General features: G+C 36.7%; 1 protein-coding gene across 1 annotated transcript in view; it reads left to right on the top strand.

The window, feature by feature from the left end:
• Positions 1-21,482, top strand: part of si:dkey-215k6.1 (transmembrane protein 132D) — a 431,446-nt gene that overhangs the window by 202,017 nt on the left and 207,947 nt on the right. The window contains exon 4 of the mRNA XM_047381596.1: positions 18,359-18,499. Within this exon, the coding sequence (XP_047237552.1) occupies positions 18,359-18,499 (141 nt within the window). The remainder of the gene's footprint in view (positions 1-18,358; positions 18,500-21,482) is intronic.

The raw sequence follows: 21,482 nt of genomic DNA, 5'->3' as shown, positions 1-21,482 counted from the left end.
TCGGAAATCAAGGTGCCAGAGTCTGGAGGAAGACTGGGGAGAAGGAAATGCCAAAATGCCAGAAGTCCAGTGTCAAGTACCCACAGTAAGTGATGGTCTGGGGTGCCATGTCAGCTGCTGGTGTTGGTCCACTGTGTTTTATCAAGGGCAGGGTCAATGCAGCTAGCTATCAGGAGATTTTGGAGCACTTCATGCTTCCATCTGCTGAAAAGCTTCATGGAGATGAAGATTTCCTTTTTCAGCACGACCTGGCACCTGCTCACAGTGCCAAAACCACTGGTAAGTGGTTTACTGACCATGGTATCACTGTGCTCAATTGGCCTGCCAACTCTCCTGACCTGAACCCCATAGAGAATCTGTGGGATATTGTGAAGAGAACGTTGAGAGACTCAAGACCCAACACTCTGGATGAGCTAAAGGCCGCTATCGAAGCATCCTGGGCCTCCATAAGACCTCAGCAGTGCCACAGGCTGATTGCCTCCATGCCACGCCGCATTGAAGCAGTCATTTCTGCAAAAGGATTCCCAACCAAGTATTGAGTGCATAACTGTACATGATTATTTGAAGGTTGACGTTTTTTGTATTAAAAACACTTTTCTTTTATTGGTCGGATGAAATATGCTAATTTTGTGAGATAGGAATTTTGGGTTTTCATGAGCTGTATGCCAAAATCATCCGTATTAAGACAATAAAAGACCTGAAATATTTCAGTTAGTGTGCAATGAATCTAAAATATATGAATGTTAAATTTTCATCATGACATTATGGAAAATAATGAACTTTATCACAATATGCTAATTTTTTGAGAATGACCTGTATTTAGGGCCCTCCGTCACCACTAGGTTGCACCACAGATTGCCCAGGAGCTCAAAGATGCCCTGGTCAGGATCTGGGAGGAGATACCATAGGGCACCAACCGTCATCTCGTAATGAGCATGCCCCGATCTTGTACAAATTACTGAGTACCATTTTGAGTTGCTGCAATGACATTTCAGCAAGTTGGACTTGCCAGTGCATCAGTTTTTCAGTTTAAATTTCTTGGCAACTTCAGATTAAGCCCTCTGTGGGTTGATAATTTTCATTTTCATCAAATGATGTGGATGCCACATGATCCATATCAGTATGTATATCCAGCATGATTTTTTCCAATTGAGATATGATGTGTTTTTGAAGTGTTTCTTTAATTCTTCTGAGCAGTGTAGAATAATTTCTCTCTGAAAGAATAATTATTTATATCTGCTAATGAAAACCCCATATTTAGTTGATCTGAAAATGACAACATTGCATACTATTATTAGAAAATAATTTTTAGTGCAGGTAAAGTCGCCTTAAAGGTGTATCCATGAACTTGTTTGGGACTCATTTGCCTTCAATTATACATCAACTCTGCTTAAGTGTGAAGGAAGCGCAGGTTACTTTAATAGTGACCTTCAGCTCTACATTGTTGGCTCTTTTATTTACTTTTTTAAATAGTTACAATCACAGTTTTCTCAAGGCTGTGGTTATCCCTGTTGCTCGTGAATTGTTTTTAACTGCTTTCCTTTCCACTAACCTTTCCATTAATGTGAACAGGCAGGAATTAGCTTTTGTGGCTTACCCTTCTTCTTGAAGGTGTCAGTGTCTGTCTGCAGTTGTCACTTTGGTTGTGTAGACCAACATTTCTTAAAATTATTTCAATTATTTCTTAAAAATCCTTGTTGATACTGTTCTTTTGCACTACTTAAAATTTCTGAGGAAATTATTTTTGAGGGTTTTTTTTCTTGCCGGTTAGCCATAATCATTAAAAATAACAGAAACAAATGCTTGAAATATCAATCTGCATGTGCCGCCGCTATATTATATGACCTTTTGTGTATCGAGCTGAACTCAGCTTACAACCCGCAACTCTACACATGAAAAATCAAGGATATGACAAGAACTGAACAAGTGCAAACATATAAACATATTGGGACCATTATCAACCCAAAATAACTTTTCATTAAACTGTTGGGCAGTGCGTAGAAAAAGGTCATCAGCATGTTTTCTGTCTACAGAAGTTATACTACTTACATACAGAATTGTAATCTCACCTTTTTATCTGGCTTTTATTGAGTCAGGTCTATTGTTTTGTCTCATCTCTTGGTTTGGCAGCCTGCCTCTGAAGGAGAGGAAGTCACTGGATTTGATTGTGAAATGGTCAAGTCAACTAATAAGGAAGTCGCACCTGAGCGTGTAATTGCTAAACACCAGGCAGTTACAGTGTCTAGCCAGATGCATATGTACTGACAACACTCACCCAATGTTCAGTGATTTTAAATTCCTGATGTCTGGTAAAGAACTTCTGGTCCCCAAGTTCAAGACTAAGAGGTACAGAACCAGCTTTATTCCTGCTACTATTATTCTCTTAAATAAGCCTTGAAATTAATTAATTAAAATGCCCTCTGCTTTATTCCGTGTTTTAGTTTTAGCCTTTGGTGTTCCTTCTTAACTTATGACTGTTTTGTACATTTTTGTTTTTACGGATAATTTCTCTGTAGTGCCGCAGCAAAGATTTACCCATGTGTTCCAATGAAGAAACCTGAACCTGAGCTATTTACCGCCTAGCCTTCCCTTGTTAAGCCTTTTCTCTTTTCCATAAAAGTGTCCTGACATCTCCCAGACCAGCTGAAACCAGTACTCGAATGAGTGCCAACTTCCACTTCGCCTCTTTATGTTGAGCTGTGTTAAAAAGAGTTTGTGTGAGTCTCCCTGACAGCAACCCTCTCTGCACGACAGGCTGATATGACATGTACTGCTGTTTCAGTCACTTCCAGAAATGCATTTCAGACTCTAGCTGCCCTCCTATTATCCAGTCCCTGCTCCCAGTTTTGTTTGTGGATGTAACCTGTTTGCTGGTTTTGTTGACATGTTTATCTGTTTGTTTTTCCTGCCAGCTGCTACCTTGGTTACTGTTTTATGGTCCTCAGTGACCTGTGATTTATTTTCTTGGCAGGGGAAATGTCTGTGCATTTGTGTATATTTGCCAGGTTTATTGTGTTAGTGCACCAGAGCTAGTCTGACTGAATGTTAAGATACACAGAAGAGTTTGTATAGGTATGAATGTGGATAAGATCCGTATGCTTCCTGCCTAATGACAACCTGTAGTTGATTAGTACCAGATAACACACAAAAAGACATGCTTCCATATGAATTCTTTCTTCTCATGAAGAAATGTTGAGGTACTTTTGTAACATTGCAGTTCATCATAAAGCACCCCCTGCCCCCCACCCAGTGTATTTTGCAGCCACAAACAGACTTTCCACTATGTTTGCCCTGTATTCACCTCCATCCAAGGTCAGAGTTGATCCAAGTCATTAACTCTGACCAGCTTCCCTGTTCCTGTTAAAGGAAAGAACCCTGTAGCACAAACTTTGGCACCACCACATTTTGCTGTAGGGAGGGTGTGTTCAAGGTCATGTGCACAAATAGTGTTTTCAATATAAGCAAAAAAGTTCAGTTTGGTTTAGTGGTGCGACGTTCACGAATGAATAGATTATTTTGAACGCCACCTTACTTTGAACAACAGGACTCAAGTCTTATTTGGTGAGAGCCAGTCTTTATTTTTTACTACTTTGTTTGGTAATAATGCTACTTTTTCAATTTAATGAAATTTTAAATTATGTTAAATTACTTTGGCAATCTCTTTTTTTGCTCGCGGATTTTTGGCAGTGATATGCCACCATATTTAATGTGTTCCTTAAATGGCTTGTGGCAAAGTGTGAACTGACTTTCTTATAATTTTCTTTCATCATTGGTTTTCTTACTGTTGTGTTTCCAAAAAATGCAGATTTTAGGTTCCACTTAATAATTTTGTCTATGAACTCTTCTTTGTGTTCATAGAGTTACAATAAAATACTATGGAATGTGAATGCAAACATGACTCCTCATTTAGCCTTGTTTGTTTATGTTCCAGTTTTATACTTTTTAATCATTACTCTAGCTGAGCAATAAATAAAGCTCAGTTCTTTATTCCCTTCTCGCCATTTCCTGACATAAGAAGATCTGTTCACTTTGATCTTACTTGAATAGAATGCTCTCTTGTCTCTTCCATTTTTAAGAGTGGCTGAGAAATATGGGCATTTACCATGTCATCATGTACATATAGCTAATGTAAACAGTTAATCCTGATTTACTAATTAGAAATTCTTAGACACACTGACAAACTTGGAAAAATTAACTACAAAAGACAAAAATAAATGTAAGTGTTACTAGTTTAGTGTTAGCTTGATTTGTTGCTTCTACTGAGCTTTATTACCTCTTAAAAGAAAATGCTTCAGATTCAGAGAGTGGACATCATGGTTGAGTTTTCTTGCTTTTTGTCTGCACAGCAGTAGGGTTGGGGCTCTATGGTTCTTGGGTATTGTTTGCTAGCTTGTTGAGTTTGAGACAAAAGAATAATCAGAAAAGTTGTCTAACAGCCAAATATTACTCATTCACTTTAGAAAGACCTGGCATTGTCAGGTAAACCAATTTCAAATAAAATCAGATGTAATGACTGAACTGCAATGGCCTCTTTATATACTCACTGCACAAGACTACCCTGCTGAAGTAAAATCATGTCAAAACCTTTCAATTTATTGTCTCAAATAATGAAAACACCTTAATTATGCATACTTTAAGGTTTTCTTGATACATTTTTATTTTGTCACCACAGTGCAAATATATAGTGCCTTGCGAAAGTACTTGGCCCCCTTGAACTTTTCAACCTCTTGGATGTGTCAAACTTGTTTAACAAATAAAAAACTGAAAAGTGGGGCGTGCAATATTATTCGGTCCCCTTGCAGACTCCAACAGGTTTTCTTCCAGAATGGTCCTGTATTTGGCCCCATCCATCTTCCCATCAATTTTGACCATCTTCCCTGTTCCTGCTGATGAAAAGCAGGCCCAAACCATGATGCTGCCACCACCATGTTTAATAGTGGGGATGGTGTGTTCAGGGTGATGAGCTGTGTTGTTTTTACGCCAAACATTTCGTTTTGCATTGTGGCCAAACAGTTCGATTTTGTTTTCATCTGACCAGACCACATGTTTGGTGCGTCTCCCAGGTGGCTTGTGGCAAACTTTAAACAAGACTTTTTATGGATATCTTTGAAAAATGGCTTTCTTCTTGCCCCTCTTCCATAAAGGCCAGATTTTTGCAGTGTACGACTGATTGTTGTCCTATGGACAGACTCTCCCACCTCAGCTGTAGATCTCTGCAGTTCATCCAGAGTGATCATGGGCCTCTTGGCTGCATCTGTGATCAGTCTTCTCCTTGTTCGAGATGAAAGTTTAGAGGGACAGCCAGGTCTTGGTAGATTTGCAGTGGTCTGATACTCCTTCCATTTCAATATGATTGCTTGCACAGTGCTCCTTGGGATGTCTAAAGCTTGGGAAATCTTTTTGTATCCAAATCCGGTTTTAAACTTCTCCACAATAGTATCTCGGACCTGCCTGGTGTGTTCCTTGGTCTTCATGATGCTCTCTGCGCTTTGAACAGAACCCTGAGACTATCACACAGCAGGTGCATTTATATGGAGACTTGATTAAACACAGGTGGATTCTATTTATCATCATCAGTCATTTGGGACAACGTTGGATCATTCAGAGATCCTCACTGAACTTCTGGAGTGAGTTTGCTGCACTGAAAGTAAAGGTGCCGAACAATTTTACACGCCCCACTTTTCCAATAAATTTCATTCTACTTCACAATTGTGTCGCACTTGTTGATTCTTCACAAATATTTGAATTTTATATCTTTATGTTTGAAACCTGAAATGTGGCAAGAGATTGAACAGTTCAAGAGGGCCGAATACTTTCGCAAGGCACTGTGAATTACATATCACAAGCAATAGGGATAACCACAGCCTTGAGAAAAATGACTGACTTATACATGTCAAAAATTTAGTTTTTACACAGACATGTTTGTCAAAAAAACATTTTTTTAATCCCTTTTTAGAGCCAGATGGTAAAAACTCTCATCCCTATATAGAAAATGACACAAGATGTAAAAAAAAAAAAAATAGAATAAACAGGGTTCTTGTTTGTTTGCTTGTTTGTTTCAGTGGATATATGTTAAAAGGTTGTGCTGCAGAGTTTAGCAGCAACATTAAAGAATATTGTGAACATATACAAACCAAACAGTACATGTCAAGAGGCGGAAGCAGCACTGCTCCAATTCAAGTGTCAATTCTAGTTTTGGCTTACAGTTGCTCCACAAATCCATGTTAAACAGACAAACATATTGCAAGTCTACTTGCAGATGCAAATAATCTGGCCTGTTATCCGCAGAATTAACATTTAGTAGGAATGGACCAATTGGTGAGTTGACATGGAGCACGGTAAAAGCAATGGTGTCATTCTGTGCTCTCAACCACTCTAGCTAACAACTATGTTAACCAGTTAATTATAAGTTGAAATTATAAGTCCCAAAACATAAAACCATGAAAGAAAATAAATTATTCTTCTAAACACATACAAAAATAATAATCGCACAGAATGACAACATTTATTACAAATGATACTGGCTTGCCCAAGAGGTCGAATTGGGCAAGTCAAGTCAGCACAATCCTACTGTTGCTGTGGCATAAACACGTGTCTAAACAACAGTAATAACATTCTTTTAATCATTCCAGTTCTTGCTTCAAAGAGATCCTTAAAATATTCAGGTTGTTGTTATCCTTGCAAAAATATTTATCTCAGAAAGCTATTATACAACCCTTGCGTCATTGTCAACCTTTGGCAAGTGTTCTAGTGATGGGTTGGTTGCAAACAAAATAGCTCTTTGAAGTGAACGAGATAAGGCCCTTAACGTCTATTCTGATCAAACGTAAAGAAATTCTGGAAGGCTATTGTTACCCTCCTTGTTCTACCTGCTGTATGTGATCAGTAGCTCAACTGCATGTTGCCATGTTACTAATCTAGGACAGCAACTCAGAGGACAAGCCTGGAGCTAATACAACAAGCAGCAACCTACCAATACGGTCTGTATTTGTTCACAGAGAATTTGTTGTTCAAATCCCATGTGTGGTGGGAAATAGACATGGGTGGTCTGGTTTCACATGTGAGTTTTTTTTTTTTTTTTAAGGGACATCCAATATCCAAACATCAAGACATCCAGGTTAAATTATCTGTGTCCTGCATTAAACATGTGCAGAGGTAACCTTTATAGTCTCCACACAGTGTTACATGCATGGGAAAATGTTGCTGCTGCACTCAGTGCCATCCGTCAGGTGAAATTATGGTTTCTACAAGGAAACGGTCTGTAAGAAGCTTGTCTTTTTTTAGTGATGCAATCACAGCAAGGTGCCTCAGCTACAAGGTATTTAAAAGTGAATTAGTATTCCCGATATGCTCCGGTAAGAATTAAATGTGATTTTAAAATGTACATCAATTGTAATAATTTATTAAATACATCCAGCTATGCTTACAAACCCCATTTGCAGCTTTATGTCAATTTGCTAATCAGCCCCTGCTGATTTTCATTTCCAAGGCAGCACCCTCAGGCTGCATGTAGTCCTAACCTAATCAGAGAGAATTGTAAAAGTTGCATTGAAACTTCGTTTATACAGGTCCTTTTATAACATACAACATGCTTGATTTTGCTTTTTAACAAGCCAACCTGCGTAAATAGAAGCCTTTATTACTTTGCCAGACAGGTGTGGGATGCAAGCAAAGAAAAAAGAAAATTTCTGTATTGTCCTCCTTAGGGGGGTTGGTAAAGCAGAAGCTGAATCAAAGTGTGGAATAAACACAACATCTTGAGCGGAAGGCAACAGATGACATTTTTCAAAGTAATGCATGAGTACTAATTAAGTGGGAAAGCTAGGCCCTGTCCTCCATAGTTTTCAGCTCAGCACGAGGAAGATTCCTGGGATCAATGGTTACGAGCAGCATAGTGTTTGACACAAAGTTGACGCAAATAATCTGGAGCTAGCTTGGTGCTTGCGATGTGTGAGTAAAGACTTTCTGTTTGTTCTGATTCACAAAGTACAAGATTTCTATTCAGAATTTCTATCTATGCAGTGAGTGTATAGATTGAGAATTGTGATTTTTAATGGTGCAATGATTTCCAACTTTCTCTTATGTCCTATTAAAATTGTTTGGGCTGATGTTAATGTTGGATCTGAATATGGGTTGAAGTTTTTGAAGAAGAGATTAGTTGAGGGATTGTGGTCTTGAAATAGTTTGTGTGTTTCTAGATGTTCAGTGGTAGGGTTACATTCAACTAAATTCTGTTCAGTTTATCTTCACAACAAATGTCATCTCAAGGTACTTCACAAGACAAAGAGGCAAAATTAATGTAGAAGTATTTAAAAGCCAATTTGGTCCTAATTCAATCGGATTTATTTCAATACAATCATACGGTCAGATTCAGATCCAGGTACAGTCAAATTTGATCCTAGTTATAATATAATGCAATAAAAGGCAGTTGATCATATACTGCTATTTGGTTACAAGGTTATTTAAAGAACCTCAGCCAGTTAGATTCAGTCACTTAATCTGCAGCAATTTTACCTCCTGAGCAAGAATGTGGTGCCAGTAGAAGGAAAACAATGCTATAATAGAAACAGACCTCCAGTGGAAACAGGGTCAGTATGAGCAACCATCTGCTGTGACCAGCTAAGGGGTTAAGAGGACAAAAATAAAACACAGTAAAAACACAGAAGCACTGGCCCAGGAGACAACAAAGGAGTAAACCAAGAGTAAACACATTTCATGACAGCAACAAGTCCATTAGTGGCTGGGTCTAGGAGAGAAATATTCAGTTTAGAAACGGAATAAGAACAGAAGAGTCATGCTAAAGGTTTCATAGTACATTTTTACACAGCATTACTCGAATGGATCGAATTCCTTTATACTGAAGACATGTTGCACAAAATGGATCAATTATGGATTAATTTCATGTTTGATAATCTATTTTTGACAATGTTTTATTTTTGCAATTACCATTTTTCACGAGGAATCATATTTGTTGCTTAAATTTTGTTATACATGGATGTTGCCATCTCTGTGCTTTTATAACATCTCATCAGGTGAAAGTATATGTTATGGTTTCTGAGCCAGCTGAACTATTTTAAAATGTTTGTTCTGCAGTTTGTCACTGGAAAGTAAGACTATGAGATAACTAGACTATTAGTAGAAAGTTGTATAAACACAGTTCAATGCACTGATGTGTTTGCACACAAAATTGGGGTGTTCAGTTAAAGAAGAGAGAAAATTCAAATGGTTTGCAGAGCTATGCCTTCAGAGCAGACCTCTGTGTTGGCATAGTACAAACACTTTGAGGAAATGCAGTTGTATACCATGGGTGGCAAATGGTGGTAATGTTGATGTCTTATTCATGTTTATAAATGGGCAATAACAATGGGATATTTCTTAAGGCATTTGGTTGGCGCTGGTGGTGTAGGGGTTAAGTGTGCGACCACGTGCAGAGACTATAGTCCACGATGCGCTGTCCCAAGTTTGAGTCCCTAACCCAGCAAACTTTGCCAAATGTCTCCCCCTCTCTTTGCCTTATTTCCTGTCTACCTACTGTTGAAAAAAATGGAGAAAAAAAAAGGCCCTTAGTGCCTTAAAAAGAAGAGACATTAAAAACAGATTATTTTAAACATGATTTAAGTTTCGTGAAATATTTATTTTAAATGTGAAAACATGCAAAAAATGTGCTTACAATGTTTTCTTGACATTAGAATGAAACTGAAAAAGTAAAGTACATAGACTGGTAAAACATGGATTGCACTGCTACATTTGTTAAAGAAGCTTCAAAAATCTATTTCTCTGTGTAGAGTTAAATCTAACTAATTATAGACAGCTAGCTGAGATAAAAGCACAGTAGGCTTCTTCGGGAAGAGGATGTGTGATTGGTCATATCTAAGGTGGCAGAGTGGCCTTCATGCAAGGAAGATCACTGCCTTTCTTTGCCTAGCTTTTACAGTCTCCCCCCACCTGTATGTTTTTTAGAGCATAATTCTTTACTTTCAACATCAGCTGCTCCTCACAGAAACTAAATTATTGCTAAATGCATTTACTCTTACTCCTGTATGTGATTCATACTTATTTATGTACTTCCTCAGTTTTTTAGAGAAGCAAATACATGTGTGGGTGAGTATTTACAGATGTTTGTGTAGAAAAAGCTCCTTCTTTACTTTCTATAAGTGGCATTTTTCCTTGAATTTTTTACTACACTTGAATATGTATTTGAAGTGAATTTGAAGGACCGAAGATGGAAGGAATTATTAGATATGAATGACTTGCTATTTTGTTGTTATTTCTATTTTTTTTATCCTTTGTGGAACATTGTAGGGTATAAATACGGATTGCCTTTGTGCCACGCCGCATTGATACACTAATTCATGCAAAAGGAGGCCCAACCAAGTATTGGGTGCATACAAAAACATACTTTTTAGAAGCCTGACATTTCTGTTTGAAATATCATTTTAATTAATCTTATGTAATATTCAAATTTTCTGAGACACCCAGTTTTGGGTTTCATCATCTACAGACAATGAACATATAAAATGTTCAACATAAAAAATTATTTATTATGATTATTACTTGTACTCATCAAAATTGCAAGTAATAAATGCTTGAAATATTTCACTCTATGTGCAATGAATCTATAAGTTTTACTTTCTAAAATGAGTGACAAAATGTTGATATTTTTCACAATATTACCTTTTGTTAGATGTACCTTCATACAGGACAGCATCATTCTCCAGCAGTGTGAGATACATGAGAGAAAAGAGTCACACAGAGAAGATTACCATGAACCACACAACAGAAAACTTTTCTTTAAAATATATAAAACATGTTTTTTGTGAGATTTATAACACAATGAGATGAGAGTATAAGCATACGGGAAAATGCAGCGACATCTGGATACACTTCTGATATAAAAAAACAATTAAGCAATATAACATTTTCCTAAAAAAATATCATGTCTGGGTCAGGACTGCACAGTGGCACAATTAGCACTGCTGCTTGCAGCAGGAACCCCATGGAGCACAAATCCTGGGGTCTTTCTGGATTAAGTTTGCATGTCTCCCCCTGCATTTGTGGGTTCTCTCTGAGAACTCCGGCTTCTTAACACAGTCCAAAAGCATCAATGTTAGGTGAAACTAATTGGTACCTCTAAATTGCCCTTAGGACTAAGTACGATTGTGTGTTCTTCTAAAGGAAAATATCCAGAAGCCCCATCCTTTTTCAAAGACCAGTTTATCACGTCATATTGAATTTACAGTGCCACCTACATTTGATAAATCCAGGTGTGCTTTAAAGCAATTAAAAAGTAACTAAATGCAATCAGTTACTTTGGTTACATCAGTTACAATGTAATTGAAATAGTTACACTGCTATTACAATTTAAAGAATGTTCTGTAATTGTAATTAGTTACGTTTCACACTGCTCAAAATTAGAAATTATTGCCTAAATAATTTTTTATGTTGAACAAAGATGAAAGAAAAAAACAAAATTGATTACAAATTATACAACTATTATCTGTATGAATATGTAAGAACTACAAAAAACAAACATTGTTGAAAAGTGGTAACACACATGGTGTCTTTTTTTTGTCCACTCTTATTTGTTTAATTGTAAAACTTAACATTGAGGTAGCCATAAACAAGGCAACTCTGAAGTAAAGACTAAAGAAAATCAATTATGATGCTGTCTGAGTTGTTCCTTATTGACCAACAAGAAGAGAGATAAACTGTGGCAGACCAGGTATGTGGACCTTGTTAATATTTTGTGTTGCAAATAAAGTTTTCCTCTTTGCTTCTGACATTGATTTAGGGAGTAAGAATGAAACTACTGATGCCTGTAAATATGAGCTGCTGGGGACTGTTAATTTGTCAGACAGAATGTGTTAGGGATCAATCTCACAGTTGCCAGACAGAGGAGCATCGCTGTCAGGAAAAATGCAACAGAGGCTGATAAATACAGAGGAGGTGAAGGCAGAGTGAGAGGGAGAGAAAGAAAGAACAGGGAGAAGTTAACTTGTCTTTCTGTATTACCAAAAAACTGATAAAGAAAGAAGCACTCACAGACACTTGTCGGGCTATCTTGCTGTACACAGATCTGACAGAGGCAGCTTAGGGACTCAGCTCTGTCCATCATCTGGTCTGCTGACAGACGTAGACACACACACACACACACACACACACACACAAAGCATATACTGTACAGTGTAAGCCTGACTGAAAGACTGTGGGACAATAGTGTGGCTCTTAAGGCTGTTCAAATCCCCCCTGTGCTGTTTTCTAGAAGTAGATTTTACTAATTTTAGTGTTTAAGACACTTGCGACAATTTTTATGTCTGCTTCAAATTTAAACATAAAGGGTTAGGTTTCATTGTTCTAAATCTACAAACACTGAATCAGTTTTCTCCTGTTGTACATCTACTACCTGACATGTCTGCATTCAGAAGAATAGGTTGCTAGATTATGAAAATGGCTATTATTTGTATTGTTTAAAATGTGATTCTGTATTGGTAAACACAATCTGGAATTTTGAGTGTTTAGACATTTCTAAACATTCCGGATGTTTCTGTTTAAACAGACACTATACCATTTCTTAATACATAAATTTAACAGCCTTAAATACATGTTTTTTGTGTCAGGATGTTGTTTGAATGGCCAACCTTTTTGTTTTCTGTTCTGTTTAATGGTTTTGGAGATGGGGGTTGGATGCCAAGATCTTATTTAAAGGGGAATTCTTATGCAAAATTAACTTTTTGATCATTTTTATACTTCCATTTTGGGTCTCTAAATCTTCTACAAACAGTCCAAACGCAAAAAAACAAAACAAATATTAAGCCGTTTTTGGCTATAAATTAATGTTTAATTTTTTCTAGGAAATGCTTGGCTGTGACATCACAATTGCACAATTGCACCTAGCAGCGTTGTCTGGGTCCTGCCCCTGACTAGCTACTGAAGTGGAGCTCCCCCCACTTGATTTTCAGTAGAGGCTACCCTCAAACGCAGATATTCTGTTGTTGGCTGCAAAGACACCCACGTGTCCATACACATCCTCCCGCTGTCGGATAACGGAGATTCATGGCTTCATTTTATTTTTTAGGACAATGTTTTATTTTCGTATTTATTTTTGTGTTGAAACAAAGATCAGTTCTATGAAATTAATCAGTTAAATAATTGTTTTTAGCTTATTATTCCCAGCCTTTAAATTATGATCATTAATACAGTTCTCTGTTGTGTATTATTGTAGTGATACATCAAAGCAAAGGTGAGTAGATGAGTTCATCCTGAAGAGAGGCATTTGCACTCCGGAAATGGCTGAAGTCTTCACAGAGAGCATCCTCAATATGCTTGTTATGGACATGAGACCAATATCTATGGTAGAGGATGAAGGGTTTAAGAAAATGTTCAACACATTCCATCAAAACTACATCTTACCCTCTAGAACTAATTTTACAGAGCTCATGGAAAACAAGTATCAAGCTAGTTTTCACAAGATTAAATATGCACTGAAAAAACTGCTCTGACAGCTGACACCTGGACCTGAGTTGTCACTGAGACTAGCTTAAATAAGCTTAAGACTAAGCAGCAGCGGATGGGAGCCCCAGAAAATAAACTTGTGCATGATATTTCCACTCGGTGGAACAGTACAGTACCTACTACATGATTACTCGGCTTCTAGAACAAAGATGGCCACTGACTGCCACTTTGTCAGGCCCTGCAGTTACACAGAGGGTGAAACAATACCTGGATCTCAAAGGTGACCAGCAGATACTCCTAGAGGAACTGGCAAAACCTCTTGAGCCCTTTGAACGTGCCACCGTCTACTTAAGTATGGAAAGTTATGCAACAGCTTCTGTCCTACCTACTCTGGTCAAGGGACTTTTAAAGTCTGCCGACACTGTATATGAGACAGCTTCTGTTCAGGCCCTTCTTCCAGGCAGCAGCTTCAAAGCAGATCGCTGAACGCTGGTGAAAAGAGATTGTGATTGGACAGGACACCCAAACCAAAGACGTTATTGCAGCCGCAATGGATCCAAGGTTTAGGAAGCTGAAGTTCTTGACACCACAGAACAGATTTCTTGTTCAGAACAAAGTCCGAACGTCAGCCCTTCAGTTACTTGAAAGAACTCCTTCTGGGATAAACCAGTGCACCACTGAGAAAGAAGAAGCCACAACATATTTCGGGGTAGGCGAGTCACCTGAAGAAACGGTTAACAAGTCTCTTTCAGGTGTCTGCACCTTGCTTGGATCCGACTCGGCAGACAGTGAAAGCAGTGAAAGCAGTGAGCAGGATATACAAAACGAAACTAAAGAAGTGCTGATACTTTGGGAGGTATCCTGTGGAAACAAAATGAGGCAAAATATCCAACAGTTGCCTTGCTTTCTAAATCATTCTTGTGTATCCCTGCAACTTCTGTTCCTTCTGAGTGACTCTTTTCAACAGCTGGAAACATAGCCTCAAATAAGAGGGCAAGCCTGACAGCAGGACATGCTGACCTTTATACACTGCAATTTAAAATGATTGTAAATATACAGTATTGTTTAAAGCCAAGGAAATGTTTGAGGCGTGAAGGGTAAAAGATTTTGTTCGGATCTTTATTTTTCTTTGCGTCATTTGCAAATATTTTTGTTTAATATTGTTTAAAATAAAGTTCAACTTTATATTTTATAGGTTTTCCTTTTGTTGTGATTATGAATGTGAGAATATTATTTAATATTTAATATTAATATTTTAATATTTTATCAAATAATATTTTGGTCTGTTAAGGGTTGTCCTGTGAATACCTGCCCAGTAAGGCGATGGTATTAGGACAAAATAGAAAGGTGTGAGACGAGCTCTGACATTATTGAACAGCAAAACTCTGCACATACATGGAATGAATTCACACAATTTCTTAAAATACAAGAATTTATTAACAAAAATAAGTCAACTCAAAGTCAAACATATTTCAATCAACAAACTCTTTACTATGCTAAAATAATCCAACTAAACTACCAAGCAGAATTAAAGAATAAAGAAGACTCATGGGCCCAACACTTTGTAAACATGTTAAATAAAGGAGGGTGGTAACAAAGGGACATTCACAGGTGTGTAGTCTAGAACAACAGTGGAAGTTGCAGAGTTAACATTTTTTTACAAGTGACCCAAGTGGGAGTCACAAAGTGATGATGAATATCATACAAAATAATCGCAATTAGTCGACTAATCGATAAAATAATCGATAGTTGCATCCCTAGCTTGTGTGTTCACAAATAAACATGACAATTAAATAGTATTAGGGGTTGCATATGCCCCCTTTGTTGATTTTGTAATAGACAGGTTTTATTTTATTCTTCATACTTTTATATTTTCTTTTAAGTGACAACCTTATTATCCAATAGTCCATGTTATGAGGCCTAGCATCAGGCTAAAAATATTTTCCTTCTTCCTGTTTTATTCCTGCAAGTACATCATTCTTATTACTTACGATGCACCATACATTTAAAGAACCCATACACATTTGTATTGGTGTAGTATTGATGTTATAACTCCTCTTTGGGTTAAATTATCTTAAATTCTGTGTTGAATAGGGAGGACAGACACAGGTACAAAACACAGACAGCTAAAAGAGAAAGGGAGGAAGATGAATATTAAAGGCAGAGGAGGCAAAATGAGAGAGAATTCAGGAGACCGAGATGTAGGTCTCAGAACAATCCCAAAGTGGTTTGTGGAAATTTTCTAACATTTAGCTGTTAAATTATAAAAAAACTCTACTGTGGTTTTATACTGTGCTACTACAAAAAAAAAAAAAAAAGACAAAACGCTTTTATTTTTTCCCTTTTCTGCGTTATTAAATCTATTTTTACCAAAATATAAAACATAAAAAACAAATATATTTATGAGCCACTGAACATTAAATCTTTTTTTGAAGTAAATCAGTAGAATATTTAATTTTTCTCATTCACACATTTTCTTCTGTGCAAAAAAAAAAAAAAAAAAATGATTATTATCAAGATGAACACACTCAGAATTTCATGCATAAAAACCTCTAAGAACATGTTTTACGTATTTAATGCTTGTTGTTGGCGAGATATTAAACATCATTGTGGATTTTCAGGCTTTCTACACATTTTTCATTACAAATTCCATACTTTTCCAGACTCGAATTTCTATATAGATTTTCTTTTAACATTATGGATATTTGACCAAAAGGTTTAACCTGGAACCAGCTTGATAGCAGTCAGATCTTATTAACTGTATACACCAAAATGCTAAAATTAGCTTCCTATTGTCGGAGCATGTTATAGGCTATTTCACAGCTTTTGTGGCATTAGGACAATCTTGAATCTGCTCGATTACTACATCTAGTACTCTGAGTAGGGGTAGAGTGTCCTATAGAATAAATTCATTATTTTAGATCATATAAAATACAGTTTTTGAACATTGGTAGTAGGGCTTCGGCATACACCAAATATTTATCAGTTAATTATACACAAAGAGGTGCCTGGACTGCAAATACACATTTACTAAATATTCAAGTAATATGCACACAGCCTTTATGCCTCTAATATATTTGGCGCAACACTATTTGTTTAATGCAGCATAAAAATGTTTCAGAAGGTAAAGAGCTGGTAAAGTGGTAAATTTATTAAGGAACTACAATTAAGTTATTTCATTGTCAAAGGTGCAGATATTAACCAGAAGCAGCTTTTTAAATAAAACGTTGTGGTTGAAATGGTAATAATGTATTTTCCAGTAGCTAGATGGACTGTTCATTATCTGTGGTCTGAGTTTGCTCTGGACCCAAGGCAGAAAGACATTAGCATTCATATGTTTTCCTACCATTGTTCAACCCAAGGTAAAATCTTGAATTTTTGCCACAGCTCCAAAGAATAACTAGAAATACGTTTTACTGCTTCTTTTGGTATTTTAGACCTAGTTTAAGATCCATTGGGTGGTTCAACTTGAATTTAAAGTTGTCTACAGACAATAAGTGTGGATTTAGTCAACCCAATCACTAACGACCAAACTGTTAAAATCAAGAGGTGATGTGGAAAATCAAAAAGAAAACATGTTATTTACCATAGGTCAATGTGAAAACCACTGCATTTTTCAAGCATTTTCGATACTTGGAAAATGTTACAGGCAAACTCTATACATTTCTCGACTTTTTAGGATCATGTTGGAATGTTGTGTTTTGCCTCTTCTATATAGAATAAAAACTTTGTTCCTAAGTATATTAGTGATTGTTTTGTTCCGTATTTGTGCTAATGATAAAAGCAGGGAGTGTGAGTCTGTGCATGCATGGAAAATGTGTTAATAAACTGAGGGAGGGTCTTGTCAAGGTGATAAATAGAGCAAAACACACCAAGACAGATTAGAGAGAAGGAATGATCAAATGAGGGAGAGAAAGTAAATGGAGACATGAACAACGGGATATTCCGTTACTGAAGGATCGAGGAGGGGAAAATGCAGGCATTAAGAGAGGTATATGGGTAAAGAAGAGAACTAAATCACAGAGGGATGGATTAAAGACTGGAAAGCAGCTTGAAGAGGTGAAGAAAAGAAAAAGAAGAGTAAGAGATGAAAGAAGAGACCTAGTAAGGAGAATAAAGTAGTGAGATTAACAAGGGAATCATGTAGAAAGAGGACAACTGGAATAGTAGGAGGGGAAGGATAGAGTTGGGGAGAAGGAGTTTGAGACGATCATTCAGATTTAAGAAAAACCTGGTTAAAAAAGAGATTTCAAAAGAAAAGGGTAAATAACGGGGAGGGGATTGGGAGAAAATGAGATGATAAAGAAATTATGTTGTAACTGACAAAAAGAAAGAACGGAAGAACAAAAGGAAAATTAAGGGGGGATCACTTGAGCAAGGCAGAATAAAAAAAGGTGTAAAAAAAATCAAAATGGGAATGCTTTAAAACGTTCTGATGATATCAAGACCTACAAACCAAAGCCCCTATTAACCCTTTTAATGAGGAATGAGATCATCTCTAGTACAGCATACTCTCATTCATACTGTTCACAGATATTATTTTAGCAAAAAAAATATTAACTTTCATAAGAGGATCTGCTGTCACTGCATTGTCCTCTTCCTGTCATACCTTTTTCTTCTCCCACCAAAGAACACCGTGGGAGGCAGATCCGTGTTGTGAGAATCAATTTTAAAAGACATTTTATACTAAAAAAGTCTAGCAGGTATCAGAGATAAAAGAAAATCAGAGCGAAAATCAGGCCAGGAAAACTCCAAGCAAAGCAGATTAAATTTTTAACCAATCCCCTCTTTAAACTGTCACAGTAATATCTCAGCTCCTTTGTTTATAATGTGCTTATGTGAACTTGCTTAACCTCGCTTTCTGTTTTCTCTCCTGCTCTGTTTCGTTTTCTTTTCTTCCTTGTAGGGTGTGGTTCCAGTCAGGTATCAACTTCCTCACTGTGAAACCCAGCAACCTCGTCGCGTGGGAGATCAAACAGGAAATGGCACCGGGAAGCAGTTCATTGGCAGTGATTTGTCAGAGAAAGGCCTCCTCCACAGCTGAGAGGTAGAACTGAAACTCACATAACGATTCCTTTTTTCCAACACCTTCCTGTCATCCAGCAGCTGCTTCGAAAAGTGTTTGTGGGTGTAGAAAATGCCAGAAAAGGGTCTTTGATTATTCTACTTTGAGACCATGAGAGTCATACTGGCCTGTGTTCAATCATAACATTTGTTTTATGGGCACAGTCTATGTAAAATGAACACTGTACGTAAATGAATAAAGACAGATAATAATAGGCAGTAAACGCACAGGGATTTTTTCAAAATCAAACAAGACTTTAAGAGTCAACCATAATAAGGAGTCTGGATTTGACCTTAGAAGGAGCTAAGAGTGGCTGTTCATGATAAACTCTCAGTTTCATTACAATCCATTTTTAACCCTTGCAGCATATATGGGCATTTATATCATGGGTGCATTGCACTCAGTTACACTTTAACAATACAAATGGAAAATATAAATCCTTAAGACTTTTTTTTTTGGATTATTTGATAAATTCTTTATCTGATAGTCTTTGGTTTTGATGCAACTTTAAACAAACCAGATTCTATACTGCAAGATGTTTAGTAAAGACAACAGGCGAGCATCTTTGAATTTCTATTCTTAAATAACTTCTAACAGTATAAAATAAACATTCTAAATGCATTCACATTGACCAATTGGTAGATATACCCCTGTCATTTTAGGCAATCTGATCTGCATACATTTAACACCTTAATTCATGCTACGTTACACCATTCAGTCAGAGCTCTGTCAGTGCGCATGACATTTCACTCTCGAATTGCAATTCATGCTGAATGCTTGAACTGATGGTACCTTACCAGCTCTCTGAGTAACATAACTAATAACTATTTGATAATTTGAGGGCTATACTGGAGCATTTCATTCCTAGATGGCCATTTGATTCCTAAATATGAAAAAATAAAAAATAAAATACTAGAAGTGTCGTCATGGCAAAAGTGATGTACCCCATCCTAACAGATTATCGTACAAATCTGCCTAATTTCAATATGTTTAAGCCTGGATAACACACAATTTTCAATGTGCCAGCATACTTGACAATTTAGGATAAAGTGTGACAAAAACTTTATCTGTTTATCTTACCTTTAAACTCCAATGTCTAAGTTTTCTGAGAGATTTGCACCTATTATGAAATATCATATTTATATTTTGCGATGAAAGAGTTTTAATTATGTATAATTCTTGCAATTATTTAGAGTGCAACTCAATTATTGCATCAGAGTTTCATACAAAGAAGTCGGATGCAAGTTGATAATTGGGATTCAGTTTGGTGGAATGATATTTACATGTCCTATATGTAGATATTGATGTTGCAATCTAAATGAAAATGTGTAATTCTTTTAAATGCCATATTGGTTGCCTTTCTTGGTACAATGTAGCATCATAACTGAAAAGTAAAGAAAGCATTTACACATATGTGCTATGCAAAAATAAACTAATTCTGAAGTTTATTAACATTAGAATTCTAACAAATTTACACACTAGCTTACTATTTACTCTACTTCTGGTACTTTGACCAGAGCTTGATTTTGAAAACTACATAAGTGAATGATGTCTCATAAATAGTACCACAAAACCAAATTGTAACTGTATGAACGATAAAATGGTCAAGTTGTTTTGAAAAAAAGCTTTATCAGGTACACTTATTTGCCTCATTGGTTGTATCTATTTTAGACTGCACTCAGCAGTCCTCCAGTTTGCAGATGTACAGCATAATGAAAGGGCATTAAGAAACATACTCACCTGAGGACAGAAACACCAGAGCAACTGAGACTTCTGCTGGGATGAAAATTGTTTGTTTCTTTCGTCATGCTCAGCCGTTTATCACCTTTCTATTCCAAACAAAAAACTGCTGAGTGCTCTTCACTGCATGAAACTTAGCTATCTTAATAGCATATGTATGTCATCTACAATAATGTCCAAACCTTCTATTTTTAAAAGTAGTTCTCATCTTCTTCTATTTCTGTGAGTGAGAACTGTAAAATTGCCAGACATTTCACCCAAGTTACTTGAATTCAGCTAAAATTTGTGTTGGAAGTTTAACTTGTACTTTAGAAAAGTTTTATTTAAGTAAAAACAATTTTTCTTCAATCATTTTTTTAGTGCTTATACCACTTCTATGGCATAATACAAGCAGTCTATGCAATATGAAATGTCTATATTGTGTTGTCATATAGACATTTCATTAAAGTGACTTGACCAGAAAATGCGAACATTTTCCTTTTTTTCCTGTTTCTCTTGGTCTTTAGTTTTCTGTGTTCAGTGCATCTGTCCTGTCATTTTGGCTGTCCTTCATGACTGTTTCATCCCCCTCTCTATTTCCTCATCTTTTTTTTTTCATTGGTTTAAAACAGTGGGGATAATGACTTTCCTCTTCATGAAGCGGCCATTGCAAGACTCCAGCTTAATTAGCACCACTTAGCTAGCCCTTAGCCACATCTGTCCTTCAGTAATAGAGAGTATCAGCAGCAACTAGTGATCTAGAACAGGCACAGGGGTACATGAAAAACAACAGAACAATTTTATATGGTGTGTACAGCAATCAGGTAAAAACCTAGGTAAAGTGAATGACTGATTTCCTCATGACATGCTAGGCAGCGAGTTAATATTTGTGCTCCAGTTTATGTTTTAGAAGCATAAAAAATAAGGAGGTGGAAGGTTTCGACCAATTTTGCCAAAGGTCTAGGATTTTTCAGGGTAGTATTTTACTGAAAGTTGTGCGCGTGTAGCTAAACAAGTGACTAATAAACTAATTGTATTTTAAATCAAAATCTTGAAGATGGGAAGGCAAAGGTTGGCCTGTGTTTCTTGATCCAACAGATGGCCTTGTGTAGGTCAAATTGTTAAAGACGTTAATGCTGTTCTGATAAAAAGGTTGTCAAATTGTCCATGCTGACCCCTGTCAACCGCCAATAGAACATGCAATGGGCAGGTGAGCCTCGAAACTGGACCATAGAGCAATAGAAGA

Source organism: Girardinichthys multiradiatus, chromosome 12, assembly GCF_021462225.1.
Source record: "Girardinichthys multiradiatus isolate DD_20200921_A chromosome 12, DD_fGirMul_XY1, whole genome shotgun sequence".
In the NCBI taxonomy this organism is placed as follows: domain Eukaryota; kingdom Metazoa; phylum Chordata; class Actinopteri; order Cyprinodontiformes; family Goodeidae; genus Girardinichthys; species Girardinichthys multiradiatus.
Note: the sequence above shows the minus strand (reverse complement) of the source record. Positions and strands in the feature narration are given on the sequence as shown.